This window comes from Ptychodera flava, chromosome 13, assembly GCF_041260155.1.
Source record: "Ptychodera flava strain L36383 chromosome 13, AS_Pfla_20210202, whole genome shotgun sequence".
NCBI lineage: Eukaryota > Metazoa > Hemichordata > Enteropneusta > Ptychoderidae > Ptychodera > Ptychodera flava.
In genome coordinates, this window is record NC_091940.1 from 28,731,910 (window position 1) to 28,756,281 (window position 24,372).

Below are 24,372 nucleotides of genomic sequence, written 5' to 3' on the forward strand. Positions count from 1 at the left end.
AGACTTGTCTTAGGTGATGATAAGGTCATATTTGCGTATTCAATTTCTGACATGTTAGCTCTCGTGAAGTTGACCTTTCCTTACTGTTAATCGGCTATATCGTCCGCACTTCGTTCAAGGGTCGTACGGGTCAAAATGACCAAGAATATTGATAAAATATTACACTGGAGAGGTGAGGGTCAAAAGTAACAACAAAATGTATTCTGTGTTATGTGTTATGCAATGGAACTTCAGAATGTTGTACCCGTTTGTACACGTTCTGACCAAACAGCGTCGAAGAACTATACCCGGTACATTGTTCGTATACAGGAAAGTGAGACATGCGCAGACAAGACGACTGCTTGCCTTTAACTTTTATTTTGCCTGGTTGTCACACATGACAGTTCCTAGGCCATTCTTGAACGGGGCATAATCATTGCTGACTAGGAAAATCTTTCGTTCTTCCCGTTCAAGTGAATTCACATCACGTGAATTCCAAGAATTCACATTATGTGAGCCTTAGCTTGCGATTGCCTTTGAATCCGATGGAACAATTTGTTTTCAGAATTAATTACATCAGGAAGATACCTTTGTGACGTTATTAAATGTTTATGAATTTAAATATTGTAGATATAATGAAACCGTCTTTTGATGATATTAATGTCACTATATATGATATTAATGCAATGTTATTTCTGGTCCTTACTTTCAGTTTGAACTCCGTTTGCTATTATGTATTTTCCAGTATTTTTATTCTAGCTGCAAAACACACTTTCCTGTCCCACATCTAAAATCACATCGAAATGCTGAAGGTTCAGCTTTCAATTCAAAATGTTTGCAATGTCCAATATTACAGCTGAGAGCTGAATAATAGTCCCAGCTAGAAATCATTTGTCAGTGTAGCAGTGCATATTGCACACAATTTATTGATGTTTAGAAATGTTATGCTTCTCAATTCCTTGACAATGAGGGTAGATTACCATCTTGTTACTTCCTTCCTGATATCCTTTTTAACACATGTTTGTAATTCTTTCTGACGTGATTGATCTCAAACCAATCAAAGTCAAATACACTTGTATTCTTTCCCGCCAAAACCGGCTACATCATAGCCGGAATTAATCTCAGATTACTTTAGTGTATGTATGCAACACGGTGTATGCTTATACTCAGAGCGCATCGCTCACCACTGGAACTGGTCATCGCTTATCCACTCACTGATACATTATGTAATTTTAACAGTAGTACAGCGTAGTTGTAGCCAAAGTTTGAAAAAACAAGCCTTGCATCTCTGTGTCACAAGTACCCGACTGCTTCACAAACAATTCCATACAATTGAGTCGGCAAGATAATACTGTGTATTTAGGCATAACTTAGGGAGAATGTCAGGGCTCCAAATAAAGTTTTCTATATGGTAGTTTCAGTGGACAACCATTTCCAAGCCCTGAAACTAATTTTCAATCATATGATTACAATTTTTGACGATCTGACAAATCCCAAGGGACAAACATTTTCAGACATTAGTAGTCCCAAGATTGTCCCGGGACAAGGGACTAACGTCGATTTCGATCATTGTCATGTCCTGTGGAAGAAAATAATGAGATATTGTCACAAGTATCAGCTATTTCAGACGCATTAGGAGTTTAGTTTTTTGAAACTGTTTATTTGACTTTTTATTCCTTTTTCCAGTTACTGGTATTCCAACGTTGGCATTTGGTTATCATAATTGCTTCACACAATCCTATCTTGAATACAGAAACCCCATCCGGGTACAGTCGTGAAACGCTTGGTCGAATGTCAACCATGCCACTGAAAACACACAGAATGTTATAAACATATCACTGGGTTTATTTGCGAACAGAAAATGGCCATGTTCACTCGATTAGACGGCCACGGCCAAGTCTGCAGCCATGCTATCACAGTAAGGCTTTCAAGGTCAAGAGGAACGTACGTTAGAAAGATACTGTGAACAACAAGAGGTACAAACAAAATATTGACATAAATTTTAGACGATCGAGGTAAATCGGGAGAAAGCTTGTATGGCTGTACAGTCGGGAAATTTTGTGCCGTGCCAAAACCAGCCTTTCAACGTAAGCCATGAGATGTCCGAGCACGAGGAAGGTTTCTGAGCACTTAGTGTTTGTTATATCAGCTTGTGTAAGTGTTTTGGGACTTCAGGAACCTCGTTCAGGAAAAGCGTCTTCTTTCCTTCTGCTGCTCTCTCGCGAGCAACAAACTCCGACCAGTTTGTAGTCAGACTTGCGATAAAAATCACACCACCTGCAACATACAATAGTTGATCTTTCAGAATGGTTTAATTTTGCAAAAAATATATGTCCGTCTGTGTGACGCTTTGCATGTTTAAATATAAAATTGAAGCTCTTCTCACCAAACGTTTTAGAAGCGCAAGTACAGACATGTACAATCTCGATTTGCTCAAGTTATAGCCTTTTCAGATTTTGTGAAAGGCAAAGAGCATTTATTTTCTGAGTAGGCAAGCTTTGGTAGTAGCATATGACAGTGTACATCTGGTTTCGTTTGTGACCTTTTGAATCTTGTACTTTTGCAATATAAATTGCTGTATAGTCACAATTCTGCATTTTCAAATGATTGTGATCGATACGATTACATTACCGTACTTACGATACACAATTTCCTGCTCTACCAGTGACAGAAGATAGTTTTCATTCAAATTTGCTACCTCCGGAATGTCCAGCGCCAAGATATCCTCGGAAGTGTACACGTTTGGTATTTTAGCTTTCATTAGTTCAACGATTTCCTTTCAATCAAAAAAGAAATTAAGATCATGATAAGACGCACCGTTTTGTACTTTCAAGATTGACCACGCTGACAACAGCTCTAAAACGCACATATATCACACAATATCACAATGAATACTTATAGCATCAACACATTGCTTTCTTTACCGCTCCGTTTTCACCTTTCTTCAATATAAAATCAGCGACACAGATTGGGTCAACCAGTTCGACATGCAGATACAATGTAAAACTCAAAGTTTGTGTAGGATATCGTCTTAAACGCGGTATATCGGGTGTCCGTAACAAAGTATGGGGTTATTTGCATTTGTGTGTTCGTGTTACTTCCATAATACACACATACACGTCCATGAATGCATGTATACATGCATACACAATACCTACATACATACATGCATGCATTCGTCTAGACATACATACATACATACATACATACATACATACATATATACATACATACATACATACATACATACATACATACATACATACATACATGTCAATCCATCCATCCATCTACCCATCCATCTATCCATCAATCCATAAAATGACAGTTCTGTGATGCTGGATGGCATTTTGATACAAAGATTAGATACAAACCCAAGAATATGAAGGATGTGCCACATAGACACAAGATAAATTATTTTCCTCCATAATCTGTTCCACTCCACGAACAACTTTCTTGGACGCCATGGATATGTAAGTAAGTAACCTATTACAGTCAAGTTTCCATGCATTTCGTAACTGCATCTGACACCTGCGACAAGAAAACATGGGCCAGTTTAATATTTAGAAATTAACGACAAAAGGTCCGAAAATAAATAAAAACACTAATTTGACTCAAACGTCCTTTAGAAGTGTTGTACTTTCCTTCAGTGTCTGAAGTATTGTCGGAGCTTTGGCTAGCTGCATCCTATGACATCAATACATAAACATAATAGATTTATCTTTGTTCCTTTGAAAAATTATGTCCATCTTAAAAACCATACTACTCCGCAATTTGTTTTCCAAACCGGCTAAATGGTTCAAAAGTGTGACCTGTACACTTACATGAAATAGTGAAAGTATTATCGTACTCGTTGATAAAATGAGGAGATTTTTTCCCTTTTGAAATGAAAGATCGAGTAACTTAAAACTGACTATGATCCTGTCCAGCTGTTACACGAGTCGGAGGGCGATCAGCAAACTCTGTGCTTGTAATTGATACTGACATATAGTGATTAAATGTACTGCTATTTCGATCGACTTTTTATACCATGATAGCTGAGGGCAAGCGCAGCTTTTGGTCCAGAACGGAGTACAGCTCATCGAATCGTGCAATCTGGATTATGAAACATCATCCTATTAAACTGACTGGATACAATCAGAAGATTCTTGAGTGTTGTAATTCTGTACAATCTTCTTATGTCACGAAACCACTTGTACGCAGATTGCGTAAACGATGTGGGAGGAAGCCAAAAGAACTGTCATCGATCCTGGAGCGGCAGGAGGACAAGGATTCGGGACTTTTAGCTACGTTCAATCCAATGAATATTGGTGTTATACGAGTAGTGAATAGTTTCAGCCAGTCAAAATATTTGAAACCAATGTCAAAAGCCTGGTGCACTAATTACAGTCCAGTTTTCTTATAAGGATGTGGCACGATTTTATTTTTCCTGAAAGAAATGTCTAATTCATGCGACAACATACTCCAATGCAACAAAGGGATGCAACCTATGTCTGACAGAAAAAACATTAATCATCAATGCAAACAAATCCAAAACAAACGATCAGAACTCATCACCGGAAACCCTGAATGAAAACAGATACTGCCTTTCGAACACCAGTAATGCAGCCACGCTCGTCATCAAGCACATTATGTGGTAACACGAGTAATGGAGATAAGAATCTATTACGTAGAATTACATGAGATCAGTTTAACCATTCGTCTGATGGTCGCTACAGAGGACAGCGTGAAACTCTGAGTATCGTCCAAGTTCTGATTTCAACTTGTCATCAATTTTTACCGTATCCAGCAAGTGTCCAACATCGGGCCGTATCGCACAAAATATTGATGTATTGATGCGAACATGTACCTAGAAGTTCATTGTCATTCTACAAACTTTAAGTTTGAAAAAAGATCAGCTCATGTATGTTTGAATAATTACTCCAAACATACAGAAACTTGAAGACATAGCCGCCTGGCAGCCATATCGGATAGCATCACAAAACAAAATGGACAAATTCATATATATTTTGTAGTATACCGTCCTTCTGTCAATTTTAACGACATGTTATCTACTAAGAGACAAAGCTGATCAGTAGCCTCCGAAGTAAAAACCGTTTAGGTGTCATATTAGATCGCATCAAGAAAGATGCAGTTGACTGGAATGTACCAAAGGCGACCCATGCACCATGTTCTTTCTATGAACAATACAAAATTCGAATCTGCTGCTTGTTCGCAAAATACACCTCTGTACCAGATTTCATTTCAGATATTGAACAGGCAAACGGACAAAACCGAAGGGAGACATCGTTATAGCAACAGCGGCAGCTATGAAGTCAACAAGGATGTCAGCAAAACAACGTCGCATTGATGTTTAAAATCACTCAACCAGCCTTTTGTTATTATATCGATTAATAATCATGGTGATTCAATTTGCCTTTCTTGGACCTGCCCTAGCTCTCCTAATCACAGAGGTAATTTGAACTTTATGTTTTGTTATAACGATACTCAGAGAACTGGCTATTTGACATGCAGGTAAAATGTGAGAACGACATGTCCATTATTTGTGTTTACAGTCTTTCTTTAAAATTGAAACATTATTTGATCATTTGCATTTAAGTCACACTTACACCTCTCCGGTCCTATTTCTCCAATGCATTGAAAGAAATGGCCGTCCTTGGCACAAGTGGTACAAGATGGCGTCAACTCTATGCCTCAATGAGGGCGTCCTCTTCAAGTTTTTATCGATAAGATCAATGATTTGACGTTTCCGGCGATGCGTTACTTCCATCTTCATTATCCTCCAAAAGTCAAGCGGTTTAAACATGCCAAGGCATTTCACTTTATTGATGTTAAGGTACCGCCTTTGGCTTTCCTCGGCTGACTCAGGCATGTCCTCAAAGGAAGGCATCGATATGTTCGTAACTTCCTTTAAATTTGACCGCGTTTTCTTGTATGCATGCTCGTAGACAGAGAAACTTTTTCTGTTTCTTTCCGTGTACGGATTCATCAACATAACTTCAACAGATCCATTGCAAAGTGTGTGGAACTGTTCTGGTGTAATGACTGGTAACGCCTGTGCCAGTTTGCCTCTCTCGAAGGTGTCATCAAACGACCAGAAAAATGACTCGTCCCGATGACCATAATGGTTTGCAAAAGGTAGTGTTACTATAGCTCTGTTGCGTGTGATGGCGTAGAATAGTCCTATCTTGAAGTTGTCGTAGTGAAAATTTGGTCCTCCCTGGTAGAAATTAATGGCCAACAGATACTTCATATCTCGTAATTGGTTTAAATCCTAAAAAGAGCAAAAATATTCTGTTTATCGGAAATGACCCATTTCAGCGTTATATCGTCATCTGATATTCAGATGCGCACCCGCTTTGAGTTTTACGATTTCTTCTAAAAAAAACAGGATAATTGATGGAAATCAGCTCTATCGTGTGTGAGTATACTACACGCAATTTATGACCAAGTCATATCATTTAAGCATACAGCTATTAATGATCAATGATGGTATTATATATTATTGCCAAAACATGGGATAATGTGCCCGAGGGTAGGTGACCATTTGCCCGACGTAAGGAGGGTAAATTGTCTCCTGCCCCGAGGGTACATAGTCCCTTTTTTGGGCTATAATGTCTTTATTACATGTCTCTCTTACACAGTTTTCACTCAAAATATTAAGATTTATTGGCAAATGATAATCCAATGCTTTGTTTCCATCTCAGACGAAAATACGTTACAAAATGGAACGATTTTCATCATCGAATGGCGCATTGATATATTCAAACTACTGTTATGCGGTTTATCAATTTTTCTGCAAAATTTTCCAAAACCGGATTTTCTATGCAAAACATGAAATTTCAACATTTTTACATCAAAAATTGTCATTTGAAAAAAGTTTCGGTTAACTTTCAGTCCGATGATGACCACGCGGCCCCCAACGTTCGATATACGAGCCATCTAATAAAATATAATGTTGCCTCTGTTTACAATTTGCCGATGCGTTTGCTACGGAATTACCCATATATATTCTATCAAATTTAATATTTTTAGTTACCGATTATTATTTTTATTGAATGTAGTGCTCCTCATTTGTTGTGATTTTTCTTTAAGATCTCCATGCCGATCTTTTTAATGAAAATGATAAAATTCTCGACAAAGTTTATAATCATAATCATGATATGGCATGTAATTAGGACATGCAATCGTCACGATCTAAAATGTCATAAAAAGGATGTGTAAGAGGATGTGCCTACTGAGTTTATATCTAATATCAATAAAGTGCGTCATTTATGAATATCTGAACATTAAAAATCAGGAAACTCAATTTTGTAGAAAAGCTGTATACCCTATATAGTCGGCAAAATGTTTTGTCTTGTTAACCAGAGGTACTGTAACCTCACAGTTTTCGTTTGTTACGTATTACTGCTTCGATTAGGGGCTTACATTTCATCTACACCTGGAACTGAATTCTCATGCTGTGATTAATCTCGCCTGATTTCAAACAAGCAACGTAATGGAAAAATGGTTGCCCTGGGCAACGATTTCCGCCAATTGCACCGCAAAAGGTAGATGAATTGTATATTTTTCACACTCTAGTGTCTATACATGTGACATGACAAAACTGCGCATGGGTTAAAGGAAATATGAACATTTTATTGTATTGCATTTGTCATTATTAACTCAATGAATCTTCGGAAATTATATTATGCGGAAAAATAAATAAGATGAAAATAATTTGTCTTTCTTTCCTTTCAAAGTTAGTTGCAAGCAATATGGTTGCGATTGAATGTTAATCGAAAATCAACTAACTCTCATTCCGAAGCGAATGTGCATTTTTGTTTGGTATGTAAATTGTGGCATAATTACTATAGATAGCGTACAGGTGATTGAATGCTAGTTTTTTCTTTTATTGCATTGTCAATAAAACCAGATGATGAACACCCGCGCCGATCCTAGTGAGTTTCATATGGATTAGAGTTTAATACAGTTCATTTTTACCAGCCAAAGGTTGCATACGTCAGCGAGTGTATCCTCCGCTTCAATCTATTGTGAGCATAAATACAGCGATATTTAAAGATCCAAGCGAAATGGCCCTGTGTTCAAGTCACTCTCAATGGTATGTATATATTCTCGTATGTATGTATGTATATATGTATGTATGTATGTATGTATGTATGTATGTATGTATGTATGTATGTATGTATGTATGTATGTATGTATGTGTGTGTGTGTGTGGGTGTGTGTGTGTGTGTGTGTGTGTGTGTGTGTGTGTGTGTGTGTGTGTGTGTGGTTTTTTTCTGGCGGATTCTGAAGGTCATCGACGTGACCCTGTTTTCTGCGAACAGCCATGGCCCTAAGCAGAGGACAACAACGTGCATAAGACTCACCCTTGACAAGGTCTGGTATGCGTCCTGTTGAACAGCATTTTAACTAAGATCAGTAAGATAAAGTTTGGCCAATCGAGCTTTGACACAAATACATCCTTCAGTATTTCTTATATAAATATAGGATCTGTATTGTATTCACATGCCGCCAAATACCCGTGACTTTCTCGAGAGCAGTGCTATCCCTGAAAACATGATCGGTTTTCTACAACATTAAAGCATGCACCGAAAAGTTTGCTATTAAGTCACGCCACTCATTGGAAAGATTCGTAAAGTGTCTACTGCTTACCCCTTGTTTGAGCTTTCAAACAACGTTTCCCCTCAGAGTTCGTTTCTGCCGTTTCCTCGTTACAATCAGAAACCAGTGTTTGGCACGGGTTGATGTATACAAAGTGAAATGGCCCGAACCGAATCAGCGGTACAAGTCAACGATGAAAACATCGGAGCTCAGTCGACGTCAGAAGCATGTGTCCTTGAACCAGTGACCCTTTGCAGTGACAATGAGCTTGCAGCTCACAATGTTTGCCGGTAGAGGACGCTGTTGTCGTCGCATCTGATTCGTTGAACACTCAGTCATATCCATATGGGACCTCTATTCATGACTCGAAACCCCCACTCCACTAAAAAATAACAAATGACTGAAATCACACTTTGTAAGACCTCCATACTTTATTAAATTGGCGCTAGCGTACGAAAAAAGCAAATGGCCAATAGCAATATATTTGCTGATATAACATAATCTGCATGATGATGATATTTCGTGGAAAATATTGTCAATTTTTGCCTGCAATGTTATTTTCAGGTGTGTAACACAAACCTGAGACCTTGATTCTTCTAATGGGACACCCGAACGATTCGCACCATTCTCAACAGTTTCCATGGCCACGGTGAATATGAGTGGAGTGAAATAACTTGGTGATTATTTTGATATGGACTATAAGTTAACCTGATAACGAGCATTACAATAAGAGTTAAGGTGTCGTATACTTGAATTTCGATCGTTTGCAAGTAATTAGGAAAGAAGATGCATTTTGAACAGATTTTTTATTTAGAATTCAATAAGACAACAATTACATTCCAGTCTTGATGTCACAAAAGAGTGCACTAATTTCTCAACGGGTTTTGGCAACATTCCGTAGTTAAAAGTCCAGTCATCGGATGGAGTTTAATTCTTCGCTTTCCCTTTATTGAAAGGCTGAACAACTCTACAAGTTCAATCTTGAATTCAGACGATGTGAGACTCAAACGCTCTCCGATCAAACTCACACGAATGAACGTCCACGAAAATCGTTTAGCATCTATTTGTGTTAAAAAAGAGCTCTCACTTGCGTTTGTTTTGTGATCAGATCAAATGTAAAATTTGACAAGGACAGATGCAGATTTGGAAACATACCCTATAATACAATAAACACACTCAACGATTTTGAACGTTTTGATACTTTGACCTCAGAGACATTGATAGTTTTGACTGGAGAAAGGCGTGTCGAGTACAGAGCAAAGGAAGCGAGAAACAAAAGGCGGTATTTTAACTCTTAAAATGGGTAGTTGCATCCGAGCTTTAGAGCTATTTTGCCCATAGTCCAGCGTCTACAGGAAGTTCAGCCCCGGTGATTTGATCTGCCGCTGGTGTGCACAAGAAGGCAGCAAGCTCAGCCACCTGTAAATGAAAACGACAACGGAAGAATGAGGGAACGATCGAAAACCTGATTGTTCCTCATTGTTTTACGATTGGAAGTCCGTCCTGCACATCAGTCTCTCTCTCTCTCTCTCTCTCTCTCTCTCTCTCTCTCTCTCTCTCTCTCTCTCTCTCTCTCTCTCTCTCTCTCTCTCTCTCTCTCTCTCTCTCTCTCTCTCTCCGTGAATTGTTCTTTGGTTGTTGATTTTGTACTTTTTCCGTCAATTGTTTATATTTTTGTCGATATTAAGCAGGTAAATATATGGCTATGATTGACATTTTAACTTGCTGATTTTTCGACATTGAAGGAAATTATTCTCAGACGGGATACTAACCTGTACAACTTGTACAAACGCTCCTGATGGATTTACCTCAGCTAGATAGCGTTTCTGTAAAACAAAGAAAGAGTGTCGTAGTTATTTGCCATGTAGAGAGTCTGTCTTTCTGTTTGCTTCACTCCTTTCGTCTCTCGCTGTCTATCTCCTTTTTCACGGTTTTTGTACGTCTGTGTATCATTACTTTTGTCTCTGCCCTTCTCCTGATCCATTTCCTTCACTCGTTAAGTCAGTCTTCCCCTTGGCATAGAACAAAACCAAAAAATCAAGATTTCTTGAACAACATTCAGATAATAGAATGGATAATATGCAAAATAATGGCTATGTAGAATATGGCGACCTTCTGCAGTAAAGCTACTTTAAAAGAAAAGAAGTGACAGGACGGTTATCAACATTCCTCAGCGTAATGTTACCTCGCATAAAACTATTTAAATTAGTTACGCCTCGAAAATGAAAGACTTTAAAGTTTGCTCAAACCTTTCACAAATTTAGAAGTTTCATTTTCAAAATCAAGAATAAAAAATGGGAGTCATCTTTAAATTTTGGTACTTGAAAAACAAATTACCCGATATTTACCGAGATTTGAGACTAAAAATGGCTGCCATATCTTTGTCATCTCTATTTAGAAAACGAACATTTCCGATTTTCACAATACTATGCCGATGAAAACTTTATGTACTCTATTAAGCTTCAAAATGAACCGCCATGTGTGGTGGGCCGAACGAATACTGAAAACAGTTTTAGAGCCCGCGTAGATGTCTCCGAGGTGCATGCTACCTTAATGTTAAATGTACATGTATCCATTACCTGTGCTTCTTCAAACGAGATACCAAGCCGCTTTGCCTCCACTTCAACTAAGGACTTTCCCACTGAAAATAGCAAGATGCATACAGTGAAAATATAAATGATGATACCATACGCGCATTCCAGTCAGGGTGTGACTTGGTACAACATTAAAATTGTGCGCTACTTCTGCTCGCGTCACTGCATAAAAACGCTATAATACTTACTGTATTAGCATGAATATTGTCTGTATTTTAGCTGAATAGTGCATATACAGGTGAATACAGTTTATAATCCATTGCTTGTATTCAGAAAGCCTGTATTCATGTGGATTCATGTGAATTCACGTGTATTATACTATAATACAGGCGACTCGTTAATGTGAATTTATCTGTATTATCGCGTTTTCATGCAGCGCGTGGTAATGTGTGCTGCCGTGTGTGAAACAAAGACAAGTCGCGCGAATCATGGATTTGCGAAGCGCATACAAAGATTATATCATAAGCTTACCAGTGTATTGATGGCGCAAATACAGCTATCTAATTGGTCGAGATGTGAAAAGAACCGTGGTATATTCGCAAGATTGGTACACGTGCGAGCTCTCGGCAAGAGCAAACATTTTTTTGACGTTCCATGCCAGAATTTCAATGTACCGTCATGATACATTATATTACCATGCCCTGCTCGTCGCATTTCGATTGGTCGAGCTGAACTATGTGACTGACCACAAATAAACAGTAATGGTATGTTTACATGCCCGTGAATATGAATAATAAGATTAACAACTCAAAGTATCGTAACTTTACAGCTCAAACGTAAAACGTAAAACTCAATCACAAAATAAAATAGAGCACTTGTAGATCAAGTTGTGATACTTTTTTCTGAAAACATCTCCGAATTTGCCATTTTTTTTACAGCGCGCGTGACAGTGCGTCGCGTATTGCTCAGTTTCTGGGGCCCAGTTGTCGTTCGCTCCTGAAATTTTCGGAAATTTTGACGGTTTTCTTAGGTTCGCTGATAATATAATACTCCGCTCTGACCATTAACGTTTATTTGTGGGCGCGGGCGAGAGGAAAGCCAAATTAACGGGCTCGGCAAGCCTCGCCCGTTAATTTTGGGCTGTCCTCTCGCCCTTACCCACAAATAAACGTTGATGGTCAGCGCGTCGCCCGTTATTTCTACAATAGTACACCCGGCGACGGTATACCAGGTTTGACAAGTTCACTTCATAAATGCGCTTGCTACCACTCGTGTATATATGACATATATGTCGTGAACTGGTCAAAATCTCGTCGTATACCGTCGCTTGGTGTTCTTTATAGCTAATATATTTGGTATGTGCTATATTAACAGCATGACGTGCTATGAAAATAATGCGCGCGAAACCTGATAATCTTTGGAAATACAACTTGACTATACGGACGAAGAACGCGGTGTTGCTTTAATTTAAGATGTAGTAAGTTTGGCCATACTTGCTGTAACTGATCTGGAGCGAATTCTAAGCCCCTACACTTAATTTTTATTTGAGGGAAGTTTTTAAGCTTTTTTTCATGATGCAGGATATTTGGTAAAATGAAATAAAGCAACGAGAGGCTTCTTGTTTAATACGATTACCGTGGCATGACAGCTTTTGTGGCCACATTTATAGCAATGTGTAACATTGAAAAAGTGATCTACAGCAGGAGAACAGAAAGCAACGCCTATGACGATTGTATTCAATAATTGTGATTAAATTCAAGTGTGTTACCAATATTTGACTGAAAATCGCAGAGCAGTGCACCCAATTCTGGTAAACCGATGTCACAAAGAGATGCATCTCTAAGAAGGATTACTCACTTTTTGTTTCCATCAGGGCAGGACATATCGCATTGCAGGTTACACCGGTTCCATATCCAGACATGGCTGTAGACTGTCGGTATAACATAAAGAAAGGTGTAAGCTTTTAACAATGCGGAACTCATCTTTACGACGCATCCTGGACAGCAGTTTCAGAAATTAGTGAAAACGTTGGTAAGTGCATGAATAAATGATAACCGTTCCTCTTCCAACACGGAGAACGTGCAACCTTACCTTGGTAAGTCCATTCAATCCGTGCTTTGATGCCGTGTATGGAACGGTAGCTGCACTTGCGCTCCTGCTTCGTACAGAAGAGATATTTATGATGCGCCCCCAGCCTAGCAAGAAAGGAAATAGAAGTCAGCTATTCATTCATGAGCAATGTGTCATTTTCATCTCAGTCTGTTGATGTCTTTCGATTGATTCAGCAACTTAAAAGGCGTCATTGAGGTGGATAGCCCCGGAAAAGTACTGTCGTTTCCGCTGAAATCGCTTCGTTGTACGTCAAGAAAATAATCGTGGGATAACGGATGTTCCCGTCTTACTTTTTGTGACACGTCGCATAGAAAGACTGCCCGTGGCCATATTTGATTTTCTGCTGCTCATATTGCTTTATGACAAATTTGAGAATTCAAAGAAGTGGGCAGCAGATTCATGATATCGTGTGAAATACAAAATGCAGAACAACACAGAAACTAGGGCTGCAACTCTGCTTTTTGATGTCATGACGACGAATAACTTGATTTCTCAGATACAACAGCATCAAAGAAAACTACAGATCACAAACAATCGACATGCCTTGTATTAATGCAGCAATATTCACTTCATTGATTCAACGGTCACAAACACTTATAGACGATTAAAATGGCAGGGGTCATTTGATATTTATTGCTGAAAGTAAGATCTTGCGTGAAGCTGTATCATCATCCTGTCTTCAATCAGACGCTCTTTTTATACAGCTTACTAAGCATCCGATCAAAGAACTTCAGGGTGCTACGGTAGTTGTTTACCTTTCTTTTTCATATCGCCCAGCAACAGTCGTGTCAAGTCAAACGGCGCCGTCAAATTAACGGCAATTATTTCGTCCCACTTCTCTGGCGGACACTCTTCAAGGTTCGCACGGTTTACAACACCTGTTAAAAGACGTCATGGACGAAAAACAGTGAAATTTCTTATTTTCCACTCGGTGGAACTATTATATCATTTCGTGAATGTGGACGTTTGTGAGCACTGAACTTCGAAATTCGAAAATGTTATATATATTGCTGACAAACCTGCGCCATTTACTAGCACGTCCACTCCACCAGGATAAATAGCTTTTACTTTCTGACACATCTCCTCTATTTCTGATCGCTTCAGAAGATTTGCACGTAAATAGTGAGCCTTGACATGATATTCTCTTAAAGTGATGAGACGAAAAGGAGAAAAATGTCAGATACATATCTAATCGAAGAAGAAGAGAAACATTTTTTGATTTTTTGATTTTTTGTAAAAATTGTTCCCAAACAAATTCAATGCTATTCAGGGTAGTACGGGCCTTGACATTACAAAAGACAAAAGTTTGAAGAACAGAGTTAGCCAATATTCACAGACTCTTGTAATTGAAAATGGTTATAATTGTCCGTTTTAGGTCCATGGAAGAAAATTTGATTCGTCGACGTCGATTTTCCCAAAACTTCGCCAGAATAAAGTGAAAAGATTAGTTATTACACGAGCCCTACAAGTGGTAGACCAAAAAGGTATTGCAAACGTTTGTCGGAATATCATAGTAAGAACTAGTCGCTTACAATGAAAAGTCTGGACATGGAAACATCAAAATTAAACTGTCAAATAAATAGATAGATTTAGAACTTGTAATCATGGTCACGTGCTTGCTATTTTGCCACGCCCTTGAATAAACCTTGAGGGTGGAGACTGATCCTTGGACATCTCAATCGTGACTCTTGACTCTGACAATAAGCAAAGACTGATCGTACAAATTCAGCTATAGTGGGTCATTTTGCAGGAAAACCCCACGTGCAGGTGTAATCGATTCTATGCTATGTCCATTAGTTGTTATCCTAGTTGGGAAATACGACCATTCTCGTATGGATGGCGACAAAGAATTGGTGCGAACAGCATCATTGAAAATCCTTCTTGCTCTTGGTTTTTTTTCAAATATACTGCGGTACGAAAAGCCTGCACGGAAAATCTGTTCCTTTTATGACTGTATTGGTACTGATTAACACCATATATCCTTGCTTTGGGCGCAAGGAATGACCTACTAACTCAATGAAAACTGTAGATTGACTGGCGTTGTTTACGCTGCTGTTATCATCAGTGCTTTGTCGCTATTTGGATGAGAAAAGTGTAGGTTTACACGTATCTAGGTGCGAATCTCCAAAAAATTAAATAAAATGTTAGTGTGGCAGACAAAGTTGACCGCAGAGCAGGTTATATATCTCGGAATGGAAACATAAACCGTGCTTGTGCAAAATTTGAAGAAAATCTGCTCTAATATGCATTAGTTATTGGCGCCGGACTGTAGATAAAAAATACATCACGGATACCTTGACCAGCTGTAATATATTAAGTAAACTGTAGCGTAGAATTAATCGATTGGCACATACAAGTAAGTACAGAATGCCATCCAAATGTTTTAGCAAAAAAATGGCAAGTATTTGTATTTCAAAAAAAACCGTCATAAACTTAAAGTTTCTGCGAAATCCTTGATTCTAGAGTATCTAAGAGTGATCCCTCAAAATACGAAATGTACTAGAAATGACTGTTCTTTGTAATCATATCAACATTATGTGATATACATTCTAACAATTTGTTCTTTGACTGAGTTTGAGTAAAGTTGTTTTTCGAGGACGATGGAACGATGGCTTGGAAAATGATTATTAGTCTGAGAGATCTATGGTTTACGATCTTCCAAAATAACACAAATTTCCATATTGGACCTGAGTTTGCGCAAGCGTACATGTATGGTTACCAGAATAGACAAAATCGACGCAAGCATCTCTGAATATTGACTATACTGTCGCTTTGTCAAATGTGCGCAAAAAGAGTACAGCTGTCTTAGTTTAATCTCACTTTTCTAAATACTCTCTCTGGGGCTCCACTTCTGGTTCGTCCAGTTTATCATGTAAGATGATGGAGTATCCATTTTTACCCAATGCTTTAGCGATCGCATAGCCGACACCATCCGCTGAAGCAGAGCCAGTTATCAAAGCAACCTTCTTGCCGTTAGCAGTCGCCATCATTTACGTTCTAAATCTGCAATGAAAAATAGGCGCCGAGAAAACCCGTGATATCAATATCTACCGTCTCTATGACATTTTAATAACGCTCCAATAAATATTCGTAAACTCAAGAATGCATTTACTGATGGCACCCAATGTTTCTGCTCAGCTCAATAGAGCCAAACATATAATTCCTGAAGAAAAATAAAGTGTTAGAATATTAAAATGTAAAAATGCACAGCCAGTCACTCGGGCATCGTTTGCTCAAAGATTAATTTGAATGAAACGGGATCGGATACCTTTTGCTTTTTGAATGTGACTTGCTGGACGCCATTGTGCAACCTAAGCCTAGTGCGAGATTGTAAGAGCTGAAATTAGCACCAAGGACATTAATTTAACAAAGGTCTGTAGCACACTTAGCTAGGTTACATTGCCAGTGTCAATGTCATTACTGGTACGACATTGTGACTGGATATCACACAACGTGACTTGGTGAGGAAGTTTTTTCTTTTTAACCATGAAAGCAAATTACCAACTTCAAACTTACCTGCACAACATCTTTCAAACTGACAGTGATCATTAATGCTGCTATTGGTTATTTAAAGTTGCAAGGCCGGCTTAAAGGTCGGTTAAAATATAAAAGCTTGTCACTGCTGAAAGCATGGCATTCTTTTTCTAACATTTGATCCTTGATTGATCTATTGGTACTTTGACAAATGTTTACACGCCTAAATCTGCTCGGCATGCCATCTTCTTTCTTTCAGCACATTAGATGACGAAGATTTTCACGTGACACTGTCCCTGTCATATTTTGATTTCAGTGTTTCCCACTTTGATATTGGTCATGAGCAGACATGAGTTGAGGCCATCATTTTCGTGTTGTTGTCAGAAAAAGAGGCCTAATTCGTCAGCCTTCAAACGTTTTTTGCAGCTTTAGGTGTTATATTCCTTTACAATCTTAGTTTTACATTTCCTTTCTGGGATTTTCTTCCGGTAACACTGTGATGAAGGAAATTACACTTTTATCGCTTCTGAATTTCTCGTAAAGTTGACCGTGAAATTCTCCTATGTTCAAAATCCCCATTTTGCAGTTTCGTTCTCAGTCACGGGATTTTAAGCAATCTAGGCATTTTTATACAGAACGTACCTGGTTAAGTCCGAGTGTGGGCTTTTGAAGGCTTGCAGTACGTACTGGGTAGTAGTTGAGATGGAATCGCCACACAGATGTGATACCACTGACCTTACAATTAAGCAGAGCGTGAAATACTATACGGTGACGATCTGCGTGATGATTGAGATGTTTCAGATCATTGTTGAACTAGAAAGTCCATGGTCGGAAAAACGATGAAATTTGACGCAATCTGTAATGCAGGTAACTCGTTCCTCCAAGATTTTTATCAATATTTTATGTAAAGGTTCAATCACCTAGCGGTCACTGACACAACAGTGAGTGCGATATTATTAATTAACCACACAAGATCTCGATAATAAGTCAATTTGCATACAGCCGCTAGAAGGACAACCCTTCATGACACCTCTATAACAGACATTCCAGCTTTTGGCCATACAAGTTTTGACGTGGGCACTATACGGTCAAGGCCCCGAGAACCGTATAGTGCCCACGTCTATGAATATTCAGCGTGAACGGGGGCGATAAAACTACAAAGACTGCTTCGGATAAGGCTGGCAGGAACGCAAACAAATTATCTCCACTGAGTCCCAAATTCTACACTTGGCTCTTCTAAGTATTTCTCTGCATTCCCACCAGGTCAGTCCACAACGACTGGATTTTCGGTAGTTGAGAACGGCGACACCAAACGATGTGAGTTGAAACGGATACTAGCAAATTATTAAAAGTGCATTTTATGTTGTAAAATACCAAAGTCACCATTTTTGGTCGAAAATGAAAAGAAATGCGCTGCGACACACGATAATTTCGAGTATTTAAGCCCCACAGTCCCTCAAACCACGGCCATACATGAACGCGCTCGCTTATGTCCGAAAGCTCAGAGTGCTACGCTTGCGATCGTGTCGATCGGTACGACGGTATGACATGTATCAATGGTCCAGTTCAAGTGACTTGAATGACTACAAAACTGATGTTTTCTCCGTTGTTATGGACAAGGGTCCGGCATTCACAGACACAGAACATTTCGGCTAATGGGACATAACAATAAAACAAAAACTGACCAACTTCGCCTGTTTTTGATTGATTGATTGATTTATTTAGCACTTAAAAACTAACCATACAGTACAAACAAGAAAAAAGACAAAGACAGAAGTGCTGGGATAACACAGAAAAGTTAAAAACTTATTTCCACTGCGGTCCCACGAAAAATAAAATCACAAGCAAATCGACACGACCACAATTAATAAAAAACAAAATCATTTTGCTCACGTTGAATCATTGCTTCATAAAAATACTTCTTTAACTTTCTTTTAAACAGAGAATTTGAAGTAATACTCTGTATATTTCTTGGAACTTTGTTCCATTCAACACTAGCTGTATATACAAAAACTATTCTGATAAAACCGAGCCCCACCTTGAATAAAAATAGAATAGGGTCCGGATCTCGTTCTATGGACATGACTGTTAAAAACAAAATTATCAGACAAATATTTCGGTGCTAATCCTAATGTAACTCTATGAACATGATTGAGTTTTATATATGCGACTCTGTGGCTAACAGGTAGCCATCCCATTTGTTTGAAGTGAACCGATTCAAGGTGTGCTCTTGCTGACATACCGAGGGCAAACCGTATAACTTTATTTGGGAAGTTTGAAGTTTTTGTTTGCTTTTAAAGTCAAGGCACTATACCAGTAAGAGCTTGCATAATCAAAATGGCATTGTATCAAACAGTTAGCCAACAGTTTTCTCGTATGAAAATCTAAAAACTTCTTATTACGATATAAAAACTTGAGACGAGAACATGTCTTTTTAATAACCTTAGATGCTACTGTTTCACCAGACAAGGATTGATCCAAGTCAGTACCAAGATATTGCACACACTGTTTTGCAGCGATGTTGACATCCCCACACAGAACCTGCATTTCCGAACACTGTTTTAATTTTCGACTAGAACCAAATAGGATAGATTCTGTTTACCGACATGAAGAGACAATTTATTATCAATTAGCCATTCATTGAGATAACCCAATTCCTTACTAAGTTTTGTTTGAATATGTTCAACATCTCTGCCAGACCCAAGAAGAGCTGAATCATCAGCATATAAGAGCAGTTTGCATGACACTGCTGATTGCATATCGTTTACATACATTGAAAAAAGTAAAGGCCCCAGTATAGAGCCTTGCGGTACTCCACAATCAACTGAGTTATCATTAGAAAGAGTACCGTTCACGTTCACGGCCTGAGTTCTACCAGACAGATATGACTTGAACCACCGTACTGACTCTTTATTCATGCCACATGCATCAAGCTTTTCCAACAGTATTGCATGGTCAACCGTATCAAAGGCTTTCTGAAGATCTATCAAAACCATGCCTGTTAGCTCCCCTTTATCCATATTTGACCTAATATAGTCAGTAAGGTGGATCAGACAGGTGTCCGTAGAAAACCCAGGCCGAAAACCAGATTGAAATTCATACAAAATGTCAAACTTCTGAAGATATTGTTCAAATTGATTGTAAACTACTCTTTCTAAAACTTTGGAGACCACACTCAAAATTGAGACTGGACGATAATTTCCTTCAAAGGTCTTATCTCCTTTTTTGTGAAGAGGTATCACTCTAGCACGTTTAAGTTCAGATGGCACTTCTCCATGATGAATAGACAGGTTTATAATGTGTGTAAGTGGAAGCACTGATTTGTTGAGCTCCATCGATTACAAATCTAGCGGGAAGGCCGTCTAAACCAGCTGCTTTGTTCTTACCAATTTTACCGATAATATCAGTTATAACAGTCTCATCGACTACAGATAACCCAAAAGAATTCTGAGAAGCATTTTGTTTAGAGTAAAAATCTTGAACATGTTTGCGACCAAAACGGCCTTTGCTTACAGGTAATTTATGAAGTAATGAAGATGCAACTGATGTAAAGAAGTCATTAAACTTTTGTGCCACCTTTGAGCTATCAAAACTGATGTCATCCCCAAAGGCCAAACCAATATCGGAATTTGATGTACCTGTCTTTTTTGATGGAGTACCTAAGCTTCGTAGAGTTTTCCAGAGTTGTTTAGGGGAGTTAATGTATTTTTTATCCTAGATTTATAAACCGTTTGTAAGCGCTAGCGTTTACGGGGACAAGGATTCGCTCAGCCCGTACCCGGGCCCGTACCTCGATCCCTGCTTTGTACTTAGCTGGCGGTTAACTGTTTTTATCTTTTATCTAATGTAAGCCTAGTATATCCATGTTAGTGTGGTCCAATTTTGATATACTGTAGTCTAATTTTGATATGCTGACTTATTCACAGACAAACTGAGAAAATGCTCACATGCCGGCTAGCCCGTGTAACGCCGGGAACACACGGAGGCTGTACGCAACTTACGGCTAACATTGCCGGCCAACTTCAAGAATCATGGCTCAATTTTTTCCTTTCTCCTCCAATGAACCCGAGACAATTTTACTGACAGTATTACGCTATTAATAACTTGTTATTAATAGCGTAATAATTGGTCTTGTTATGAGGAACTGTGTATACACTAAAGTTTTCGATTTCATAAACCAGAATTCAGATCTCTCTGTTCAAGTGACGAAGTTTCTCTTAAAACTCAACCAACAAGACTCAAATTATGATGATCGTTCTTTCTCATATGTCGCCGTAGCAGCAGCCATAGCTAGCTCTCGTACGTTGCGACGGAAAAACTTTTTTCCGTTGCACGACTCGGAGTTTCCCTTTGCAATCCATATTCGTCCGAGAAAAACGAGAGCTACGACTACACAGATGAATGCCGCTGCTTCCTTATGGAATAGACTTTCTAGTCATATTCCTTCAGCATCAAAGACCTGCTTCTTTGAGAAAGCATAGTCATGCAACACTGTGTAAAGCGCCAGTGAAAATTTTCTTTATGCTTTGTCTAGAAAACTTAGAAAATAGCGTTTAGGACCCGATGAACAAAATGTTACACTTGGTGGGGTGTTCGTGATAAGTGGAACGGCGTTTCTGTCCTATCACTGGCCATGCTTGGTTTAGGCGTCAAATTTAAAATTCACTGTTATCAGTCAGTACATATTGACACACACACCTACTAATTCATTAAGCTGGCAAACGCTCTCGCAGAAATTTGTATGGCAAAAAACTGTCATGGAGTGCATCAAATTTCATCATATTTTCAACATTTTACACCGGAGGGGAAATAGGTAAGAGACCTCATTACCTTGGCATGTGACTGCGGCAAAATTTTATTATTGATGTTTCTATATATACATTTGATGAGTCACATTTCCACAAACGATGGATTTAATTCGGCGAAAGATGACATAAAAACCGTTCGATTGTTTGATTTTTCCTCCACTGAGCAAGCGTTTCATTATTTAGCTATTGTTATCAATTACTCTCGGTCAAACTCTATTATGCTGAATTCTCTATTTAATCTGGATTTTCGTTCTTAAATAAGAACCCAAAAATTCATCGAGATATGTAAATGATTTCCTACCTGAAGATTAATGTTGTGTTTATTACATACAGAAATTATTACAATCATCAAATCATCCGTGATATTTCATGTCGCCTCTATCTGACGTCATCAAACTTAAATTTAATGAAGCAAAGAAAATTTCGCATCTTTACGATAACTCAACCCACTTACTCTACTTTGCAACAGAGCATCAAAATTTTCACAGATGTACCTGAAAACTGAGGGACCATCTTCCTTGCCATAAGAATCGGTGTTTTAAATTAACAATTACCACTATCATACTGGTATGTGTCTATATCATGCGCTTTCTGTTCTCTAGTCTGCTTGCCGCGGCCATATGTTTACTTTATCATCTTCATACACCGAGTACGAATCGTAACGAATCCAAGATGCAAATTACTGGAAAATCTAATTTCCGTAGTCGTAAATTTGCCTAACATATATGGCCCTATAGTGATATTCATAGACTGACAACGAACCAGTAAAATTTACCCACGGACAAACGGGGGAGTCGACAAACTGTCACAGTACCACTCAGTATAAATCGCACAATTTTCCGTGCTTGCTCAACGTCATCACATTGAAAAATCGTGAGACAGGAGTTTACCTTCACACGTATATCACTAGACAATCGGCAGCCCCTCGTGTTTTCTGCGCCTAAAATACCGCCGTGCCCACCGTGGCAAATGCCGTGTATTATGTACCGTGTATAGTATTTCCCCCAACAGAGAGCCGAAGGGCGAAACGTTCTGGCTGCATGTAGGCTACAATGACACAAGCGGCTATCAGATGAGGTTGGACACAAGGATTTAAAAAGTCTGAACAGATTGTGCTGCGACATAACGTAAACCCACAGGTACAATGTCTGAACAAAGTGGACTTTTAACTTGAAATCTTTGTCCTAACTGTCCTTAGCAAATTAATTCGGCCACTGAGGATCACTGTGATATCCAACAAACTGTATGTTGCATTTCTAATGAATCTGAACTAGGTTAAACATATTTAGCATACTTTCTCTCCTACTGACCTTGTGGAATTTTGACCCAAAGTCTCAACAGGATGTACTGTAGGGTAGTTGTGCACCAAATAGAAAGTAGTGATTCACAAAAAGATACTGTTCTGACAGGAACATCTTGAGCGGAAGTCAATTTTGAGCCTCACCTTACATTCAAAGTCCACGAAGCGAACGTTTCCAAATCAAGCAGCGATGCGTGACGGCATACGACCCGTCGATTTGCCCCTAGAAAAATTGTTAGTGAGGTCAAGTCTAAAATTCCCTAAACAATACAATAAAAAGGCAATCGTGCATGATGTGACGAGTTTGCATTTCATTTGTATGTAAATAATCAATGAAAAGATTGAATTGTATAAAGAATGTGTCTTTAGGGGTGGACCATTAAATATCCTGGGAGGGTATGGAGGATTTTGGAAAAGAGAGACTCAAAGCAAATGTCAATGAAAAAATATCTGCCAGAGAAGACTTTACAAAAAATGATGACTAACTTAGGTGAAAGAAAATACAATCCATCAAAAGTTACTTTCTGGAACATTTTTTCATTTTCGGGGCGCCCTTGGGGTGCAAATTTTAGGTTACACCAGATATACAATAGTTCTTTAGCAAAATGGGGGCAGGGAGATTATATTTAGAGTGGAATGTGTCTTTCCATAGTTTTAGCAAGTTTTATATTTTCTCACATTTCAAAAAAGTTCCCACATGCACAGGGACTCGTGCCTGCTTGTGTTGAAAATAAGCGTTTAATCAATGTTAACTTAGTCAATACTCTTAATTATGATTAAATTTTGGGGGCTTGATTTTTTGAAATGATATAGAGCTGTCATTGATTTTACTACAAATAGTGCTGTTTCAATTTGATGTACCATTAGGAACTAATGTTGATGTTATAATTCCCCAAGGGCGTGAAATGATAATTTCTATTAGGGTGCCGTGTAAGCATTCAAATGGAGTGTTAGGATTTTTTGTGATAAAGGAACCCGATTAACGCCTGGTGTTTTAGTAGCCATTAGTTTGGTATATTCGATTAAGAAATCGATGCCAAGGAGAATTTAAATATATTAGATACCGATGGAAAGATAAAGGAAACAGTATTGTTGGAGTGTTCTCGCCTCTTCATTTATCCGGCGAAATTATTCCACTGGTTGAACCCATGATTAATAACGTTGCTAACAGTTACAGCATTCAACAATATGATAATGAGATTGATTATAGGCCTGGCAAAAAACACATGAACGCTGATGGGTTGTCTAGGCGGCCACGTCGTCAGTGTGAAGGTTTTCCTTCCGACGTCAGTGACCTTGAGAACGCTCCTGAAATAAATTATCAACCTAAGGCCAAACAAAAAAATTATGTGCCTGTTCCGATACATGGTTTTAAAAAATAGGGTAGGTAGGTAGGGAAATTTTTTTTTTTTTCATTTTTTTTTATTTCTCAATGTGCATTTTGTACGCGTTCAAACAAACTACCAGTGAACAATTTCCTCATGAAACGCACTCAAATTGAATACCAATATATTAAAATAAAATATTCATCAGTAGAATTGAAGTGTGTGGTTTATTA

General features: G+C 38.5%; 2 protein-coding genes across 5 annotated transcripts; both read right to left on the bottom strand.

Moving 5' to 3' along the window:
• Positions 1 to 933: 933 nt before the first annotated feature.
• LOC139148066 (uncharacterized) lies at positions 934 to 8,814 on the bottom strand. Its single transcript, XM_070719345.1, has 5 exons — positions 8,638 to 8,814; positions 5,589 to 6,253; positions 3,354 to 3,510; positions 2,620 to 2,755; positions 934 to 2,256 (listed from the first exon to the last, which is right to left on the bottom strand). The coding sequence occupies exons 2-5, from the start codon at positions 6,230 to 6,232 to the stop codon at positions 2,120 to 2,122; spliced, it is 1,074 nt and encodes a 357-aa protein (XP_070575446.1). The 5' UTR covers positions 6,233 to 6,253; positions 8,638 to 8,814; the 3' UTR covers positions 934 to 2,119.
• Positions 8,815 to 9,382: 568 nt separating this feature from the next.
• Positions 9,383 to 23,069, bottom strand: LOC139148067 (D-beta-hydroxybutyrate dehydrogenase-like). 4 transcript variants are annotated; one of them, XM_070719346.1, is made up of 10 exons: positions 22,959 to 23,069; positions 17,349 to 17,436; positions 16,053 to 16,235; positions 14,252 to 14,376; positions 13,988 to 14,110; positions 13,212 to 13,315; positions 12,978 to 13,050; positions 11,166 to 11,227; positions 10,359 to 10,412; positions 9,383 to 10,005 (listed from the first exon to the last, which is right to left on the bottom strand). In XM_070719346.1, exons 3-10 carry the CDS (start codon positions 16,220 to 16,222, stop codon positions 9,913 to 9,915), a joined length of 804 nt encoding a protein of 267 aa, XP_070575447.1. In that variant the 5' UTR covers positions 16,223 to 16,235; positions 17,349 to 17,436; positions 22,959 to 23,069; the 3' UTR covers positions 9,383 to 9,912. The 4 variants fall into 4 exon arrangements, with proteins under 4 accessions (XP_070575447.1, XP_070575448.1, XP_070575449.1 ...); XM_070719347.1 differs by having other exon boundaries at positions 17,349 to 17,441; positions 22,959 to 23,058; XM_070719348.1 differs by lacking the exon at positions 22,959 to 23,069 and adding an exon at positions 22,825 to 22,942.
• Positions 23,070 to 24,372: the final 1,303 nt, after the last annotated feature.